Source organism: Cladophialophora bantiana (assembly GCF_000835475.1).
Source record: "Cladophialophora bantiana CBS 173.52 unplaced genomic scaffold supercont1.18, whole genome shotgun sequence".
NCBI lineage: Eukaryota > Fungi > Ascomycota > Eurotiomycetes > Chaetothyriales > Herpotrichiellaceae > Cladophialophora > Cladophialophora bantiana.
Window position 1 is genome coordinate 805401 of NW_015971592.1, and position 21199 is coordinate 826599.

The following is a 21199-nucleotide window of genomic DNA, read 5'->3' on the forward strand; positions in this document are numbered from 1 at the left end:
CATCCCAGCCTCATATGAACCTCTACTTGGACCAGAGGGATGAGATTTCCACAAGTATCCAACAAAGTCGTGCGAACAAGGTCGGTTCGGTCCATATCTTCATTTGCTGTGGACGATTTCGTCGCAAAGAGCGCAAGAATCGATCGGTGATACCAGCTGCGAAGAGGTTGGTTGAAAGAACACGCGATAGTTCTCAGTCGGCTATCCCGCTGTGTCTCACTGAGTAGGCCCTGTGTTTCATGACCGCGTGTCCTGCTCAGCGGAGACATGTGAACATGCGACGTGCCCCGACGTTAAAAGGTTTAACCGTCAAATGACTACCCGGTTTCTCGATCTGCGTATTTCTTCATCGAGTACTCCTAGATTGAAGTTATGCAGGGATTAGATGAGAAAGCTCCCGATTTCTTCCGCATACTTAGCCTGTACTCGAAATTGGGCTTTTCCCGTGATGGGCGCGTCAAGAGGCGAGAAGTGACCGCAATCATCTATATACAAACAAACCTGCAACCTGTATCTGCATCAGTGGAAAGAGATCTTCGCCGGTTTAAGCCTTCCTGCTAAAGCCCTGGTTGACTAGCTATGAAGCTCCTTTATCCTACCTCCTTGAAGCTCGACGTAGAGAGGCTTGAAGGATTCGGCGTTGAACTACACGCATACAACGTTCACAAACCTATCCCGGAAGCTCTCATCGACGCAGAAATCCTTGTTACTTGGGCCAACACTAATTTGCAAGATGCCGCCAAGCGAATGCACAACCTTCGCTGGATCCAGTCGCTTTTCGCTGGCCCGAACGACGAACTTGCAGCAGGTTTCCCAGCAAATGTCGTCATGACAGCTGGTACCAACCTGCACAATGAGACGGTTGCTGAGCATGCACTTGCCCTTTTGCTCAGTGCCGCTCGTCGTCTCTACGAAATGCGTGACTACCAAAACCAGGGGAAGTGGCCAGGCCACCTTGGGGGGTTCCTACCTGACCGGCCCAAGGGATCGTTTACTTCGCTAAAAGGCGCAAATATTCTCATATGGGGTATGGGGAACATTGGTCGCACACTTGCACCACACTTGACAGCTTTGGGCGCGAACATTCAGGGAGTGGGGCTTTATGAAGAGATTATTGACGGGATTCAAGTACAGACCAACGCGGCCTTGCCCAACTTGCTCCCGCAGACTGATGCCCTGATCATGATTCTACCAGGCTCTAAAGCGACTTGGCAGGCTCTCAATGCTGAGCGACTCGCGATGCTTCCCAGACATGCTTGGGTGATCAACGTCGGAAGAGGAGTCTGTGTGGATGAAGATGCACTCGTTCACGCGCTGAAAAATGGAATTATCGGCGGTGCAGCATTGGACGTCTTCTATGAAGAGCCACTTCCTAAAGCTTCACCTCTGTGGAAAGCACCAAATCTGATTATCTCACCGCATGCTGCTGGAGGTAGACCGCGTTACTCGGAAGCGCTCATAGCGGAAAATTTACGACGCTTTTTAGCAGGACAACCACTCAAGCATGATGTGAGGGAAGGAGGGATGTACTCCACATTCGCTTTGGGAACGAACTCGACGCTCAAGGCCTCCTTGTAGACGAAGGGCTTTCGGGGCTCCATGGTGCGAAAGATAAAGGAGCAGTGGAACGACAAATGATTGACAGGTTTCTTGACTCAGATGGACCGGAAGGCTGGCTACATCCGGGTGAAGTAGAAAGAAAGACCATTTTCGGCCTTAAGCCCTTGCACATTGAATTCCTCAATCCCAGGGATTCCCACCTTTCACACATCAAAATTAGCTGTCTAGCTACTCTCTTCACTTGCAGTTGTTCCTTCGCATATTTCATCCGGTGCTATCGAACACTTTGTCCTGTGATCTATCTCTAAACAACCAAGAGGCGGGCTTTCTCCTTGATATTCCGAAGCCCCTTGCCTTTTTTTGTCAGCTTCGTTCTTCTCTCAGTGCTTCGCTGGCAGAATTAGGCAGCCAGGCTCGGGATCCCAAGGACATCGGACCGGCCACATGAATCAACTCTCCCTCCGTCACACTAACTGAGCATTCTCAACGGAGAACTCTGCTTTTTCAGTGGCTAGATGCAGTGCGCTTTCATTTGACGCGAGTCCTAACTTCTTCATTGGGCTAGCCAGAAACCTAGCCAGACCGGGAAAAGAGCCATGCTATTAGATTCGCAATGTACAACGCCGATTGATGTTGCATCAACTGCCCATTTATCGCGTAAGTTATGAAAAGAAGGCGCGTTTCAACAAACCCAACTATGCTGAGTGAGAGAACGCGTCAAGTAAGCACGAAGTGCCAGGGACATATTTCTTCAGTGTTGTCAAAAGTACCCACTCGTTATCAGGTTCATATGAACATGGAGATATCTCCAACGGGGCGAAAATTCCACGGACGCACGGCGATATCTGTATGGCCCTGCTTACCTGAAGCTGCCAAAAGAAGAATAGTCATCGGAGTGAAATCGCGGGGAAATCCCTTCACTTGCATGGTTAGTAACGGGTTACGGGGTCCTACATGGGACTAAATACTGTGCATGCACTAGTCGGCTGCAGATTGGATCAATGTCAACTTCATCCTTCAGTGTACCCAGCATGACCAGCCTTTGCAGCGGCCAATACACCATAGAATCTCTTCGCTTCTTTTTCTAGCTTCACGGCTCGCTTGACTCATCGTGGCGGTCTCCGCATCCCACATATCGCGATAATCGCGGTAGGGGGCCCTGATACTGAAGAGGAAACCATTCTACCAAAGGGTGATCGTTCCTATTAAATGTTCCGGCTTCATCCGACGTCATTTCCAAGCAGTGACCTCTATTTTCGAAGAAAAAGGGTTGATCGTAAGCTCTTTGTGCTGAAACATCCTCATTTTGCGCGGCAGATCATTTACCCTAGACATACTCCTGAGAACTCCGAACGGGGAGGTTGCCAGATGACCCGATAACTCCACACTCACGTATCTCAGGGGCTCGTTTACGGAAACGGTCGACGTCCTTGATATGGAGAATTAAATTGGGAAATACATCAAGAGTCAACCTCTTTCGCTCGTCGTTTATGCCAACAGCGTTACCGCGAAAGCCTTGTGGTGTACAGTCCTCTACTTGAAATACTTTCTTAGCACATCCAAGTCATTTTAATTTGCAGTTATGGAAGTCGGAAATATGGATTTGCAGGCTCGAACCAGTCCAATTCTCCTTGCCCCGGGCCCGACTGAAGTTGACCCGGAAGTCCTCAGGGCTATGGCATCGTTTGCGGAATCACATTTCGCCCAGCCATTTTGCAACACCTTTGGCGACGTTTTGACGATGCTCCGTAAACTTTTCCAGAGTGCAGACCCAAATGCTCAGCCATTTGTCATTGGAGGCAGTGGTACCCTCGGCTGGGACTTTGTGGCAACCAATTTCATCGAACCTGGAGACCCAGTTCTCTGTCTCAGTACTGGATACTTCTCCGATGCCTTTGAGATGTGCCTTTCCACGTACGGAGCTCGCACTAAGAGAATGACAGTACCTATCGGAGCTGTGCCAAATATTCAAAACGTCGAGAAGGAATTGAGAAAGGTCCGATACAAAGCCTTGGTCGTAACCCATGTTGATACGTCGACTGCGGTTTTAACACCGCTGAAGCCTCTTTCAGAGCTTCTCAAGCGCGTATCTCCTGGAACGCTTTTAATCGTTGATGGCGTTGCCAGTGTTGCCTGTGAAGAAATTCAATTTGACGCTTGGGATATCGACATCGTCGCTACCGGATCACAGAAAGCCATTGGCTGCCCCCCTGGCCTGAGTATCATCATGGTATCCGCGCGTGCTCTAGAGGTTGCTAAATCGAGGAAAGCACCAGCCAATAGCTGGTATGCCAGCTTGCCACGGTGGTTGCCGATCATGCAAAATTATGAGAAAAAGCAGTCGAGCTATTTCGCAACACCCCCCACTCAAATTGTCCACGCCCTTCACGCATCTCTTACATCAATTCTCTCACGCCCACTCGAGGAAAGATTTGAGCAGCACCGACAAAAAAGCGCTCAGGTTAAAGCGGTGGTGAAGGAACTGGGCTTGACACAATTGACAGCGGAGCCAGAGTACCAGGCCAACGGCCTGACTGCATTTTGGCTCCCTGACGGCTTGTCATCAAAGGAACTGTTGTCAAGAGTCACAGAGAAAGGCTTTACTATAGTAGGGGGCATGCATAAAGAGGTCGGCCATCAATACGTAAGAGTTGGACACATGGGCTACAGCGTTGTAGGCGAGCCAGAGAGACATATTGACCGTGGGTTGAAGGCCCTGAGAGAAGCGTTAACAGAATTCTACGCCGGCAAGAGGAATTACTTTGCCTCTCAGGACAATGGTGAAATGGCTGGCCCGGCAAGGGCTAGCCTCTAATGGATTGAAGGACATCGGGATCGTTCATCAGAGGATCTTGGTGTTTGTGTTGGCAACAGTATCGAAAGGGGAAGGTAGATCAACTTGGGATCGCCTTCCACATCTATGGTTTCTAATTATCAGTATGACTTCGAATGTTACGTGAAAGAGGTACCAGTACTTTCGGGTCTACATACGTCTCAGGTAGCGATATCAAGGCTGGGTATTGCTCATAATATGTGGGATTTCTTGGAAGAAGTTGTATCTTGGGTCATCCAAAGAATATCACGGCGAAAGGGCATGTGCTGCTTGGTAATTATATGCATACAATGCTGCCTGCTTACCCTCCGAGAGGTCGTTCCAATGACTAATTTTTGACTTATCCCAAGGGTGGCCGAGGAAGGAAATGAAGCCCACCAGCCGAGGTTCACTGGTATTCTTGAGAGGACCAGGCAATGGAGGCGCTCCGAAGAGGGTACATTCGAAAAAGCACGACGGTGAAGGTAACTTTAACTCCGCTCGAGATAGTGACTAGGATACAAAGCAATTGTCAAATACTTTTTGACCATTATTTTTTCCTGCTTCGATGGGTCGATACTTTATCAAAGGTTGTCTACCGACCCACATTCGGACCTCGGCCTACTAAATCTGGATAAATGTCAACTCCCCTAACTCCCGAGGAAAATTAATTTGGCCTTTCATAAGATCCGGGGCCAGAAGGGCCAGTCTGTTCAGGCATTGAAGCATTATTTTACATTGCGAGATCTCCATCGGTCCTAGCCCCTGGTGATCTGTGTTTTTCGTTATTCGTTGGCTGTAGAACAACCGTGTCTACTCTTTGACAGACCCCGGTTTCGGTCCTTAGCATGGGAGAAATTCCCAAGACCTGCCTTGCTGGCGTCGTTGTAAATGAAGGGCCAGATTTTCATATTGAAGTTGTCGATGTCCCTGTGCCGGAGCCAGGGCCTAACGAAGTGCTGATTAAACTTAACACAACGGGTTTGTGCATGTCCGATGTTCATTACATGCTCAATGACCTGGGCGTGCCATCGATGTCGCATTTTCAGACAAGATCTCCCGGACATGAGGGTGCAGGGGTAATAGTCAAAGTCGGGTCGCAAGTAACGTCACTCAAAGTCGGCCAGCGGGCCGGGATGAAGCCGACCTGGGATGTGTGTCATTCATGTGAGAGTTGTCGAAACGGCAGGGAGAACTACTGCAAGGGTAGCATTTCCACGGGGCTGCAAAAACCTGGTTCGTTGATCTATTTCGTCATTGGTACGGGCTCAGCTGACGGGAATACTAAAGGCTCATATCAACAATATGTTGTTTCGCCAGAACGATACACTATCCTTATTCCAGAAGGCGTGAGCGACTATGTTGCCGGACCGGTGATGTGCTCAGCGTCCACTATGCTGCATTCTCTGAAGACGGCAAATCTCTCACCGGGACAATGGGCCGTATTCATTGGAGGTGGAGGTGGCGTCGGTCTGCAGGGCGTTCAACTTGCATCTGCAATGGGTCTCAGACCCATTGTGGTCGACACAGGAGAGAAACGGCATGAGCTCAGCCGGAAATACGGTGCTGAGCATTTCGTGGATTTCAGGGAAACGAAAGATCCAGTGGCGGATGTTCTCGCATTAACCGATGGCGGAGCTCACGGTGTTTTTGTGACTGCTATTCAAGCATATCCCTTCGCCATAGGCTACCTTGGCGATCGAGCAGGGGGAAAGCTGATGTGTATCGGCATTGGCCCGCCAAATCGACACACCATTACCCTCGACCCAACAGCTTCAAATTTTATGCTTCGCAATCAATCAGTCACAAGCACAATTGTTAGTTCGCTGGGTGAGATTGCACTCGCGCTCGACTTTGCTAGACGCGGTAAGTATGATGCAGAGACGTACTCCACATCTTCTGAGCATTTTGTTAACAATAAACCTTACATACAGGAAAACTCCATCTCGATCCAGAGGTAGTGGGTGTGTCGCAATGGAACGATTCAGTCCAGAAACTTAAGAATGGACAGGTTGCTGGGTAATTTGCCTTTCCTCTCAGCTTCCGTAAAACCGTTGGACCGAAACTGACAGCAGATAATTAGACGAATTGTGGTCGACTTTAACAAGCCTTGAGCTTCGAATCAGGCCGTGTGGTCTTTGGCCAAGCGGTATCAAGATGGAGTGTTTGACTAACAGTCCCGGGCTATCTTCAGAGTTTCGCATGGACTTTAATCGTTTTGGTCTGTCTGCGTATTCCCCTAGAGCATCCTTTGCCACTTATATGTATGTAGACCCCGCTAGGAGCAGAAATAGATTGTGTGGGTGTGGCTATCGGTTTCGGATCTTGCCAACGACTCTGCACTGAAACGAATGCCTGACTAGCATTGTTCCAAAAGACCTCATAGATGTCAAGAAGATAGATCGGCACTTGACCTGCCTGACAGTTACCCCTTCATGGTGCCAAGTAGGGCATAGGAAACCAGCGACGAGCAGATCCTTCAATGCCGCCTGACGATAGCACCACAAGCGGTGGCTTAGTTTCCTCTCTGCGGTGATGATGTCGTACGATAGCCCGCGCGAGGGGAAACCGGAAAGAGGCAAGGGGGGAACCATTGCAATCCATGCCTAAATCTGTCCCCGTTTGCGAAATCAAGCTGGTGAGGGTTGGGTTCCTGGGTTATGTGATGGCGCTTTCGCGACATTTTGTCCCACGTCGCTGGTGTTTGCCACAACAGAGGCTTCCTCTTAACTCGTAGTGTAAAGATATGAGTCTTCTCATGTCTCTCATTAGTTAAAAAAAGCTCGTTGTCATGGAAGCAGCATGGAATCTTACAGGTGTTCATAGGACTAATCTGTCCATCCGTTTTCTTCTTGAAAGAGAACGACTCACTCTATGCGCCCTTTCCACTGTTTCTAGGAGATTGCTGTGCAGGAGCGCATTCGAAAACGAAGACTCCATAAGATCCCCAAACAATCTACAGCGCCGCAAGAACATGAATACTTTGAAGCGGTGATTTGAGACGTTAATGAGGCAGCCTCGCAGATTCTTTAGAAATGTGTCTTGGCGGAGAAACTACAGATACAGTACGGTGAGCTGCTAGCTCAAAAGAAAGGTGCATACTAAGTGCAATGGCTTGGAGATATCGAGTCTGTTCCAGACTTTGTTCTTCAAATCAAATCGGCGACATGAAACCGCTATAAAGCTGTCCTTTTTCACAAAGAAAAGGTCATAGTTAGATGGGGTGGCTGACTGTGGTATTTTAGATGGCAAAGACGTGTGAGGAATATCATATGGGCTTCTTGACCTTGCAGAAGATAGACTACATCTGATTCCCGGTTGCAGGAAGTTGTTATTGGGCGTATTTTTAGATGTTCCTGTACCTTCCAATACTCTTACAATGATACGTCGTTTCGTGTATACCCTGTTTCAGTATCTCGTCGACTCTGGCCATGGTTTCTTCTTGATTGAGGAGGATATCATACCATTTTCAATGGCAGTTGTTAGAATACTTCTAAAAACCTCTCGAGATCCTCGAAGATGAAAAGACGAACTCTGCCAGTGATCCTGCAGTCCCAGGATCACTAACAGAAGCCACCGAAAGGACTGCCATGGCTTTGTTTGGGTAGTGGTGCTCATCAGCATGGCACGGAGCAGTCGGAACCCCATAAATATCGTCGCTCATGGAGTTGAAAATGCCGATTTACTTTTTCTGCTGGCACCGCGACAGAGCCGGTCCTGGCAAGTTATGGTACATGGTCAGTTTTAGTCATATCGGCGGTTGGGATTTGTTGAATACGCCTTTGTAGGCCGTACCCCAGCTTACCACAATGTGTCTGAGAGATTCTTACTCAGAGCGGTCTCAACAATTCAATCGCTTTCGCAAGTATCTTCAAAAGCAGGGCAGAACGGGCAACGTTCATATCTGCTAATCATCGGGGCTCAACCTCATACGCATATCACCAGATACTCTACCAGAACCCTCATCAAGAGATTTCATGCGGGAGTGACCCGGTGTTAGACATGGCCTGGGGAGACCATGAAGAACACGTGGGGAATCCAACAAAAAGGGAAACACCAGGCAGCCTTGAGGACAAGGATCACGTGACATCTGAAATAGGAAAGTACGGAACGTTGAAACATTGGAATTCGGTACGGGAAGCGTACCAGGAACCATTCAACATTACCCTATCTGGAAGGACCATACGGGTATATAGATATCCTACATAGTCATACCCTCTTCGTAGCCAATTCATATTAGCTAAGGAACCTAAGACTTCTTAGTAACACAAGACTATTCATACCTTGCGTTATCTATAACCAGTTCGTACTATTAAGGAGTTTGTTACTAAGAACCCTAACCTAGTTAGGACTTAGCAGCAGCTCTATCACCGGAAGGCTTTAAAGCTTCGAAGTAATAAAAGCAGATTTTCCTGAATTTCTCTAGGGAGTCAGCAAGAAGTTGTCATCGGTTGTTAGGCACAACCTTGAGGACGACCGGCCACGAGTCGCACGAGCACGACTCACCATATTCATTGGACACATAGAAGGATCCACGGCAGAACAAGACTGGGTCATGTGAGACGCTCTGTTGGCTCTGTTGGCTCTGTTGGCCCTGTGACAGAGCGCACAGAGCGTACAGAGCGCGCAGGGTGCAAGCATTATATATACACCTTCATTATCCCTAGATAGTTTACACTCTCTTCGTAGCCAATTCACATATTAGCTATTGGACTCAACAGTTCTTAGTAACATCGACTGCTCATACCTCGCGTTATCCACAACCAGCTCACGCTACTCAAGGGTTGTTACTGAGGACAGCCTGCCCGGCTAGTGCTTAGCGGGAGCTCTAACATCGGTCTCACCGATTCAGTTGTAGCAGTGCTCTAGCACAATCGAAGCTTAAACAGGAAATATCTTTATGCTACATGTGTTAGTAGCGTTTACGATTGCCAAGGTCATAGCGGCGATTGAGATTGCTCCAGTTTCGGCCGAAAATATCTGCTGACTGGTTAAAGGCTTAGGAGAGTAGCTAATCTACACGATATTATTAAAATACTTAAAACCCACTGGGAGCCCTACACAATAAACACAATAAAGGGGCGAAGGCACTAATAGAGAAAAGCGTATAAGAACCGTACACTTAAAGCCCTATTAAACCTCCTTAAGACTTTGAGTCTCTGTACATACGTGTTAAGGATCCCTACTGATCCTAACTGGGTTAGGGTTCTCAGCAACAATCCTAGAATAGCATGAGCTGGTTGGGGAGGACACAAGGTATGAGCAGGGTTCTCTGTTACTAAGAACTGTATAGTCCAGTAGATAACATGAGTTGGCTACGAAGAGAGTGTAACTACCTAGGGTAATGAGGGTGTATATATAATGCTTGCGCTCTGTGCGCTCTATGCGCTCTGTGCGCTCTGTTGACAGAGCCAACAGGGCCAACAGGGCCAACAGGGCCTATCACGTGACCCAGCCTTGTTTTTCCGTGGATCCTTCTAGGTGTCTAATGAGCGTGGTGAGTCGTACTCGTGCGACTCGTAATCGGTCTCCCCAAGGCTGTGTCTAACACTATTCTCCCTCCGGTTAGACTCTTATCCTAAGAGTCCGTCTTAGCGATGATATAAAAGCGGGACACTACCCAGCTTAAATTTATCTAAGTCTAAAGATATCTTCCCTTCTTTCTTCCTTAGATATTCGTAAAGCTTCCCGTTAACGTTCCTCTAAGCGTCGCCTTCTTACTAAAAAGATAAAACGCCTAGATTCTTTAACTATGGCCTCTTATTCGAATTACGCTAGATCGTTCTCTATCTACTTTCTTCTAAAAGATAATTCTCGCTGTAGTGAGTGTACTCGGAAAAATATAAGATATAATGATTAATATTCCGAGGAGGAGTTTTAGTCTTTAGAGAAGAAGAAGAAAGAGTTGAAAAGTCGTTACCGTGAGGCGCGTAAGGGGATGGTAGAACGGGCCCGGAGGCTATGCGACCGCATGGCTTAAGTGCGTACTAAGGCTACTGAGTTCGTGGCCGAATTAGCTAAGTTAGAACGTCGGTTAGCTAGTTATCAGCGATAAATAGAGGGGTATACTCGTGCCCAAAGCGATATAGTGGTTCGGTAATCCTAGGTATTAGATGCCCTTAATCGGGAAGAGAAGTATACGCCGGATGAACCTAAGCTACCGATAGCTCATGAGTTCGCCTTCGACGATGAATAGCTAAATGCTTTACTGGCGTTAAGAACCACTTAGGGTGATCCTTCCTTATTTTCCTTAGAAGTTCCTTCGAAAGGTTGGTTTCTAGTTCTTAGCTATTTTTACACTCGTCGTATTCTAACTATTTAATTAGATATTAGAGCTGGCCGCGTCTAACGCGTTTTCTGAGGACCTTCTTAACATTATATTCCTCGGGTGCTATCTTCTTATCTAGCGGAAGTATTTAAATAATTTTAGCGTTCCGCGGTGCTAATTTAAGGAGTGCTTTATAAAATACGTTATAAATTTTTATATTCTTTAGTAATTCTAGTCGATAAGTGACGTCCCTAAGCTTATCTTTAATTCTAAATAGTCCGAGTTTCGTATAGTTTAGCTTCGCGCTTAGTCTTTTCATTTTAATGTTTTTTCGTAAAAGATAGACGGGGTCTCTCTTCTCTAGGAGCGGTCCCTCGATCCGTTTCTTATTTACGTAGTTTACTATTCTTTCTATAAGAAATCGTAGATCTAACTTAAGTTATTCGTATAGTTTCTTTATAGTTAATGCTATATTCTTAGCTCTTAGGTTTAGACTTTCGTCTATAACTTCTTTAAGTCGTGAATGGAACCCATAGTTAGTAAAGAATAGACTCATTTTTATTACTGACTTATAATTGTTAAAGTAGAATTAAGCGACTAATAGTAGTTTTATCTAGTTCGTTTAACTATAGTCTACGTATATCCTTAGATACTATTCTAGGGTCTAGTTTATTCTTTCTATTTAATCGTCTATCTAAGGGTGAAACGATGTAAATAGTTTATACTTCGTTATTAGTAATTTCATTAATGTCTTTTAAAATTTAAATGTGAAGAGCTTATCTCTATCTATAATAATTTCTTTAGATATTCTATAATTAATAAAGACTATTCGTAGAAATTTATATACGAATTCTTCTACTATTAATTTCTTAAGATATAGTCTAAAGTATAAAAACTTCGTTAGCCTATCGTATATCATTAGTATACTATCGTAGATTACTTCCGTAAGGGGTTCTCGTGACTTAGGTAGTTTCGTAATAAAATCGAATATAATAGATGTCTAGGCTTTATCGGGAACTTATAACGATTTTAGTAGTTCGTAGAGTCTATATCTTGTATACTTTATCTACGCATACACTTCGCACTAGTTAATAAATTCTTGAATCTCTTACCTTATATACTTCTAAGGGTCATAGTGTCGGGTGATGAGCTCGATCATTTTATCGGCTCCTAGGTGTCTCATTAATGGATCGTTATGGTAGTACTTTATAACTTCTAGACGTATAACCTCATTATACACCCTGTCTACGAAGTGATATTCTATTATATTAGTTTTTAGATTAAATCGGTAGTCGTCTCCTTCTAAGACTACTTCTACTGCTGTAAGCACTAGTTATATATATATAAGGTATTCTTCTTCTTATCGCAGCAAGATTAATGGGGTTAGCTTTATATTCTTTATATAGTCTAGTCGTCGACTAAGGGTATCTACTCGGCCGTTTTCCTTTCCCTTAACGTAGTAGATTTTAAAATTATATATAGTAAGTGTTTCTACCCATCGCATCTATCTTCTATTAAGCGTCTTAGTTATATTCTAGTATAAGAGATTCTTATGATTTAAGTAAACTCTTACTAAGTATTTAGATTCTTCTAAATATACTCTCTAATGTCTAAATACTTTCACTATAGCGAGTAATTCCTTATCGTAAATATCGTAGTAAAGCTCTAGTTCTATCATTTTTCGTAAGAAGTAGGCGACTGGCCTAATCTTCTCGTCTTATTCTATCTATGTAAGGACCGTAGCGATCGCGCCGTCTAATGTATCCGTCTTAAGAAGTATCTATAGGTCCGGGTCGAAGATCGTGAGGATCGGGGCCTCAGTAAATACTTTCTTAAGATTCTTAATCGTCTATTTAGTAAGCTCTATTAAAGTAAAGGTCGCGACTTCTTTCTTTATTAGGTTTATTAGGGGTGTAGTGATTCGCGAGTAGTTCCGTATGAACTTTCGATAAAAGTTTACGAATTCTAGGAACGCTTATAGTTCTCTTAGTGTAGTTGGTTCTAGTCATTCCAATATACTTTTAACCTTATTAGGGTTTATCTTGAGTTCTTCTCGGGTGACTATATATTCTAAGAATTTAACACTATCTTTGTGGAATTTACATTTTTCTAGTTTAATCGATAACTAGTGTAATGGGAGAAGTTAGAAGTGGTGGACAGAGTTATGATTAGCTGGGGCGCCGACCCTAGACTATGGTTCTTCTTATATAGTTCTGGGGGACTATCTTTCATAGAATACATAAGCAACCAAGTTATCAACAGAGAGGACTTCCTCTAGTTGAGCGTGCGCGTTGAGAAGAGACCATACCCACCGCCGTACGAGTTGATGCCCATGGCTAGTAGCCTCGCCCTAGTTCAATGGTGCCACCAACAAGATCTTCGGCGAATACTTATAGATGGGTGTCTCTCTACGAGCGGTGAGAGAAAATTACGAAAAACAACTGAACTAAACTACTTGCTAAATCAATAGAACTGAAGAATTACCTACCTATCTATTTAACTAAATCTGGAGAAACTAGCCATATATGCAGAACCGCTGCGCAGGGTGTACTATTTAGATCACTAGCTGAGCAAGTCTATCCCGCTGTACGGAGCGGTTTACGCTGGCTATTCATGGAGACCGCTGCTCGGGGTGCCTTTTAGAATTACTAACTGTGTATGTTTACTGCCACTGTGTAGAGTGAAGACTAACGACTTAACGACTATTTAGACTACCTAGAAGAAATAAAAGAGAAGTATCTCCTAGGAATATAGGAATGCGTTTAACCCTAAAAACTCCTAACTTAAGAAGCTTAGAAGGAGTCGAAGAACGCGGATCTACTTAAGAAATAATAAAAATAAGCGATTAGACTAAACTCGCTAAAATGAGCGAAGTTAGAGCGCTACTAGCCGGGAAGTAAATCTAGAATTTTAATGAAAATTACTAGTGAAGATAAGAAAGAAGCTCAACGAGAAAGTCGGTGAAGAGATAAAGAGAAGAAGAGAAGAAATAATAATAAAATAATAATAAAATAATAATAAAATAATAATAAAATAATAATAAAATAATAATAAAATAATAATAAAAGTGCTAAAAATAATAAAATATCTAGATCTTTTAGTTTCGCTATTAAGATTTTATACTATTTCGATTATAAGAGAAGAAGTGAGAACGATTTAATAAAGGAAAATATCGTCTACGGAAGGATCGAATGGTAAAGGAAAGCTAGGGCCTTCTATAATGTTAAGTGTTAGCTCATAAGATCTATCGACGCCGGATTCGACGGTATAATCGTTATACGTTCCTTCTACCGTGATATTAATAAGGAAAATATCTTAGAGCTTAAACGGGAGTGATAATCTTTTATACTTTAATGGAAAGAACGCTATCTCTTTCTTCGAGGAGTTTAAAGAACTATATAAATATAACTAAATTATATTAAGCGGAGAACGTATCCATAGATCTATTCGCTTTATATTTAAAGTAGAGAAAGAACGCTATAAAGAGCTCGCTAAGTATAACGTAATAGAGTAGAAAAAGTTTAAAGAGAAGATCTTAAATAAATATAAAGATCGGAACGAAGTGTAGTAAATAATAAGTATTTAATATCTTTAGGTACTCGCGAAGTATCGACGAAAGAAGTCTTAAAGCCTAGAGCTATATCTTCGTTAATTTCGTAAGACTATAACTTACCTAATTAGAATCGAAGTCGAGACTAACTATATTTATTATCGTCTTCTTTTATTAGAATTACTAAAGACTTATATAGATAAGATTCGAAAGAAATAGAATTTAATAAATTGAAAGTTAGAGAATTCGAACTTTTAGAAATACTAAAATTAGATAAAAGAACTATAGAATATTAATAATAAAAATAAGAAATTTACGTAAGGAGTACTCGACGAGAAGTTCTAAGAACTAGCGTATGAAAGGAAGACTCGACCCTTAGCCGTTCGAAAGAAAGAATCGTAAGAATAACGTCGTCGTAACGACCGTACGGATAGTAAAACGAAGTTCGATAAAAATGCTTCGTCGCTAGTAAATCGACCTCCTATCCCTAAGAGAAATGACTAATCGATGAAGGAATTATTTCGTTTAATGGGAGCACTAACACTACTAATCTAGACGCGAGACGCTATTACTCTAGACTTTATAACTCGACTAATTAAGGTATTAAAAGATATTCCTTAGGAAGCGATCTAGCCCTCGCGCAGATAATAGTTCTAGAATCGTTCGGTTCGATTCGAAGAAACGCCGTAGTACTACGGTAGATAGCTAAGTCGACGAAGTTTAAACTTAAGTAATTCTAAAGAGAATTACTTTCTTTATAATTAGCCGGAATACGTACTATAAGATAATCCTTAGTGAATATACTAGAAAGTAATAAGAGCGTTATATCTTAATTCGAAATATAGAATCGCTCTTAGAAAGTTCCGAGATTAAGATCGTTCTTTATCTACTCTACTAATTTCTACGAGAAAGATAAAGATAGAAAGATTAGAATAAGTTGCGCGAGAGATTAATAAGAATTCGAGAGTTACGTCTAAATAGTCTTATAGTATACGAGACCCTAATTCTACGTCACTAGAAGCGAGATTAAGTATCGTCTACGTAATCGAATCGAGATCTAATTACGCTGCTCTAGACGACTCTAAAGATAATTTCCGTATCTCGAATACTATAGATTTAAAAGAAATTCGTATAGACCAGCCCTAGAGTAAAGCTTACGTAGATACTCTAGGAAAGCGTCTAGCTCTCTAATAAGACGAATATACGTAAGCGAAACACTCTTAAATTAAGGCTTACGAACCTTCGGTAGAAGGATCGAGACGATATATAACGCGACGGACGAGATCTAATAAAGAAATTATATATAATGGGATCGTAGATAATTCGCTAGGTTCGATTAGCTCGACTAATTAGAGGCTAAGAATTTTCCTATATAATGTATAGGATAAGCGGTTACGTAACCTAATCTCTTAGAATACTATAATGAGAGATTCACTAGGGCCCTCTTAGCCTTATTAGATATTATTACGTCCCCGAACTATAAAAGAGACTACGTACGGACCGCCTAGACCTAGGCCTCTTCGAAAGATATTATTATAGAATCTAAATAGTGCCGGAAAGATCGTAAATTATCTATTAAACTAAGAGGTCTTAATTCGGATAGAGGACTTACTATCGATAAAGGAGATTCGGGACGAGTAGTTCTCCCGTAAACATTAGTATTACGACGAAGATAAGTAAGAGCCCGTTCATTAGGGCTATATCTCGCGAGATAGCGACGTAAGACTTACGTAAGCGAAAGGGAAATCTACTACTAAAGTCGGTACGATGTAAATAAACTCATTGGTGAATCGCCCGATTCACCTAAGACTATACTATAGTAGGTATCTCTATCTACCCGTGAAGATAAGAGACTAATATAAAGACTCCTTACTAAATACTGAAGCCGAGATTAATTTAATGACTCTCGCCCTAGTTAAAGAGATAAGATTATCTTAATATATACGAAAAGCTAAGTTTATCTACGACGCCGTAGACTTTAACGGCGACCGAGAAAAGTTTATAAAGATGATTAAAGATTTTATGATTAGTATCGCTGAGATCGAGGTCTTAATAAATGTCTATGTAACGAATGTTATGAACCTAACGTACCGTTTCATCTTAGGAAGACTATTTTAGAAGATAGCTTAAGGATTACTCTAGAAAAAGAACGAGAATACTTATATTATGGGTTTAACGGATAGCTACGTCGATAAGAGAGTATAAATAGTCGTATAGACTACTCCTAACTTCGATGAAGATCGAGATATATTCACGATGTTCGAGCTTATATACTTAGCCTCTTTAAAAGGCTAAGCGAGTATAAGACGATGAAGAAGCCCGTACTTACGTTAATAAGGGCTTAGAAGAAACCTAGGACGCTAGCCCTCGACTTTAAGATAGACTAGGACGGTAATCTAATCTCGGTAACGAATCCTTTCGTAATAAGCGACGACGACCTTTAGAAGCTATAGTTCTTAGCTAAATCTTTCGACGTATAGAATGATGAGTAATTCGTAAGATCGTTGAGACTAGTTAACGATAAAGCCTTAAGATAAGACCTAGAAAATAAATAGCGATATAAACGTCTTAGATCTAAGCGGCCGTTGAAAGCTCGAATTAATACTCTCTATAAGAGAAAAGCTAATAAGGTGAAGCCTATAAATATCGATCGATAGGACGACTTAACATCCGGAGAATTACTAGACTAGAGAGTAAAGGCTATTACGGAGAAATAAGCTACGTTTAACGAACGACCGTACCGATTCTCTAAATGAATACACCCTAGACTTATAATATTTCCTCACGGGGAACGTCTAATATTAGAGCGTCTAGAAAAGCTAATCATCGAACCTAACTTAACACCCCTTAAGAAGGAAGTCTTAGTAGAAATTCTATATAATCGGAAAGACGCTTTAGCCTAGGATATCGAAGAGATTAGAAGGATTTATTACGATATAACGCCGCCTTAGGTGATCCGAACTATACCGTATATTCTATGGTAGGCGAAGAGTTTCCTAGTTTCTAAGGTACTTAAGCCGATCGTAATTAAGCTAATTAAGAATAAGATTTAGTCGCGTCTCTTCGAGTTTAGTTATAGCTCGTATAGAAATCTCTTCTTTCTAGTTAAAAAGAAAAAGTCTAGAGAATATCGACTAATGATTACTACTTAGAATATTAATTCGGTGATAATAAGAGACGCTAACTTATCTCCTTCTTCGAACGACTTTACTAAAGAATTCTTAGAGATATAGATAACTTCTCTCCTAGACTGGCTTTCCGGATACGATTAAATAGAGCTCGTAAAGAAGAGCCGAGATCTCACGGATATTCATATACTTATTAGGTTAGTCCGATGCGTAATATTACCTTAAGGAGCGACTAATTCTGTAGTTCAGTTCGTACGCATTACGAATCGCATCTTATACGAATAAATTCCGGAACGTACACGACTATTCTTAGATAATATCGCGGTAAAAGGACTAAAGATCGATTATAGATAGAAAGAAGTAGTTCTAGGAATGCGCCGCTTTATATTAAAGTATTTAACGAATCTCGACGAAGTGCTGACTAACCTCGAAAGGGCCGGCGCTACGATTATAAACTAGAAGCTATAGCTCTATATAAATGAAATCGAAGTAGTCGGGTACGTCTACGATCGAGATAAACGACATTCTTAAGAATCGAAAATCGATAAGATTCGAAACTAGCCTATCTCGACGAACTAACTAGAGCTCCGTGGCTTTCTTAGAATCTACGTATATTATCGTATCTAAATCTTTTATTTCGTAATTATTACTAAACCGTTATACGCCTTACTCCGGAAGAATATAGTTTAAATCTAGGAAAGAGTTTACGATGAAAGTATAAGCGTCTTAAAACTTATCTTATCGTCGTCTCCTACTCTAGTTAGCTTAGATTATAGTGAAGATAGCGAATAGATTATTCTTATAGTTAACGCGAGCGGTCGAAGATAGAGAGGCGTAATTATATAAGTTAACTCGATCACCGAAATACGCTAAGCTATAAGGTACGAGAGCGAAGTATAGATAAAAGTCGAGCTAGAATACGATACTCTTAAGAAAGAAGCTTAGGGATTACTAAAAGCCCTTAAGAAGTTTAAAAGATAGTTATATACCGTACGCTTTATCGTAGAAACTAACGTAATGACTCTCGCTACTTAACTTAATCGACAATCGATAGATTTATTAGAAGTAGTGATTAATTAATAGTTAGCCTAGATTCGTAAATTCGACTTTAATATATAATATATACCTAGTAAGAAAAATATAGTTACGAATACTCTATCTCGTCGTCCTTCGACCGAGGAAGATCTTAAAGAGGCGAAGAGAAAAGAAGAGATTAACGATTAAATCGAGATTAGAATACTAATCGTTCGCGGGAATATTCGTTCGATTAAATAGAACGCTACTTATCGAGATTTCGCAATAATACGACCGGTAGTAGTACGCGCGAGGAATCGATTCGCGAGCTTAGTAGCACCGCGCGTAGTTTAGCTCTTCGAAGACGAATACTCGAAAGATTCGAAGTAGCTTACGAAGTATCTTTAAGATTAATAGCGTCCTCACGAAATAAGTAATAAGGATTTCCGATAGTTATAAAAGAATTTAATAAACTTCTTCGTCCGCGAGGGCCATCTATTTAGAAAACTAATAGCGAATAGACTAAGTAGACGGGTAATTAACAATAATACCGAGAAGAAGAGAATTCTCGAAGCAATGTATAATAATACTAGACACTTTAAACGTAAAGCTATATATTAGTGAGTGGCCGATCGTTATTTCTAGGAAGGTTAGTATCGGGACGTTAAGAAATTCGTTAAGACCTACCCGGAATATTAGTTTCGCGAAAGTAGAAGATTATATAACGAGATGTTCTTAATATTAGTCGATATACGCTAGGAGTAGATTAATATCGATTACACTCTAATATCGATATCTTAAGGAAAAAGATACCTTATGAAAGCGCGAAGTAATATAAGCGGCTAGATTAAATTTAGAGATATTATATCTATCAATAGTGTAATAGTAACGAAGTTTCTATACGAAGAGATTATCTACCGTTATAGCTTATTTAGAAGATTAGTGTATAACGGCGGACCTAAGAATAAGGGATAGATAAAAGAACTCACCGAAAAATATAAAATTAAACGCGTAATTACTTCGGCCTACTATTCTTAGATAAATAAATAAGTAGAGATAGAATATAGAGATGTTACGAATACTCTTTTAAAAATGTACTAAACGAATAAGAGAGATATATAGATACACTATCTTTATACTATTCTTTAGATAGACCGAATAACTATTAAAGCCGATATCGGAATGACACTATATAAGATCGAATTCTTAGATAGACCGATTTTATCGATCGAGCTTAAAATTACGACCTAGAATATTATGAATTAAGATAAGATTATCGACACTATAGACTTAATTACTATAAGGGCCCGGGCCCTCGAAAGACGAAGTAAAGACCTAGAAGAGGTAGTAGCTTATCTAAATAGGATGCGAAGGCTCGGGAAGAAATATTTCGATAAGCGATATAGTTTATATCTCAGACTCTTTAAAGTAGATATACTAGTTCTTAGTTATAATATCGTAGAATTAATAAATATATCTATAGAAAAGAAATTAGCCTTTCGATGGTTTAGGTCGTTTAAAATTATGGAAGCGAATTAAGAGAAGAGTACGTATACGTTGGCGGAGCTCGATGAGGCCCGGCTAAGTAGTACGTATACTACTAGTCGTCTAAAGAGATTCTATTTAAGATTAGCGAACTTCCTAGCCGATGTACCTTTATCATTAGGAGACTTCGTCGACGACGAAGAGTAATAACGAATAATAACTCCGAATTCACCGTACTTAGCGAAGACGAAAGATTTTATAGACGTAGAGTTCTCTTTCTCGGAGCGGGGAGGAACCTACTTACGCCGTAGCCGTAGACTTTAAAATAGAGTGACGAGGCCGCCACCCTTAATAGTGATAGTCGAAATTCCCTCCATAATCGACTAAATACGGAGAGAGTATAATGATTTAAATGTTCTGGGAGAATCTTTTAAGAAATGAACTACGTAGGGTTCGTTATTACCTCTTTCGCTCTACTATTACGAAGCGATAGAGGAGGTAACGCTCTAAATTTAAAGGCTTACGGGAAGTTCATATAGAAGAGAACGACGATGAGTATAGTCTTACGCTCGGACTAAACTACGATACGTCTAAATCTACGACTCTATTAGCTCCGGAACCTCGCTAATAAAAAGAAGAAGAGAGGGAATAAAGTATTATAAATCGTTGGGCCGTAAAGAAAACACTACGAACGTAAGGAAGTAAGCGCGTACTCTAATTAGCTAAATTTATTTAAATACTATATAGAGAAAAATAAAGTACGCTAATTAGCTAAAATTTCACGGCTATCGGGGTAGCCGTCCTCGCCTAAAACGTTAAAAGATAAAGCGAATATTATAGCTCGAAGTATACTCCTATCGAAAAGCAATGACGCTAGGAAACGAGAGCTTTAAGAATTCTCGCTCACTAAGTAAGAATATCGTAAGGTCTTTATAGATAACTAAAAGATTAGTTATAGATAAGATAAATTAAGTAGCCGTGTAGACTAAAGATAGCGAGGAAGATATATATTAGTGACACTACTAGTGACGATACTATCATTAGAAGATCGAGTCTAGCACGGAATTAGTTCGGAGAGATAATCTAAAACGTAAAATACCGAGATTTTATTATAGAGACGCCGAGATATATATACTTTTACTAAAGATAGATATAAGTATTTAGTTCTTACCTTCCTATTAATCTTTCTTTCGATTACGATTCTACGACTTAATTCTTCGTTAATTATACTATTTCGAATTATTCTAGACTCTCTCAACGCGTTCTTTACTCTTAAAATCATCTTTCTTAGGGTTAGGGTTAGGGTTAGGGTTAGGGTTAGGGTTAGGGTTAGGGTTAGGGTTAGGGTTAGGGTTAGGGTTAGGGTTAGGGTTAGGGTTAGG

The 21199-nt window shown here is 41.5% G+C and overlaps 3 protein-coding genes across 3 annotated transcripts; all 3 read left to right on the plus strand.

Moving 5' to 3' along the window:
* Nucleotides 1–579: 579 nt before the first annotated feature.
* Nucleotides 580–1578, plus strand: Z519_10584 (uncharacterized protein; the record flags this gene model as incomplete). The annotated part of the gene is made up of 1 exon (XM_016768300.1): nt 580–1578. The coding sequence occupies one exon, from the start codon at nt 580–582 to the stop codon at nt 1576–1578; it is 999 nt and encodes a 332-aa protein (XP_016615768.1).
* Nucleotides 1579–3157: 1579 nt separating this feature from the next.
* Z519_10585 (uncharacterized protein) lies at nt 3158–4375 on the plus strand (the record flags this gene model as incomplete). The annotated part of the gene is made up of 1 exon (XM_016768301.1): nt 3158–4375. One exon carries the CDS (start codon nt 3158–3160, stop codon nt 4373–4375), a length of 1218 nt encoding a protein of 405 aa, XP_016615769.1.
* An 845-nt stretch (nt 4376–5220) lies between these two features.
* On the plus strand, nt 5221–6395 carry Z519_10586 (uncharacterized protein; the record flags this gene model as incomplete). The annotated part of the gene is made up of 2 exons (XM_016768302.1): nt 5221–6238; nt 6307–6395. 2 exons carry the CDS (start codon nt 5221–5223, stop codon nt 6393–6395), a joined length of 1107 nt encoding a protein of 368 aa, XP_016615770.1.
* Nucleotides 6396–21199: the final 14804 nt, after the last annotated feature.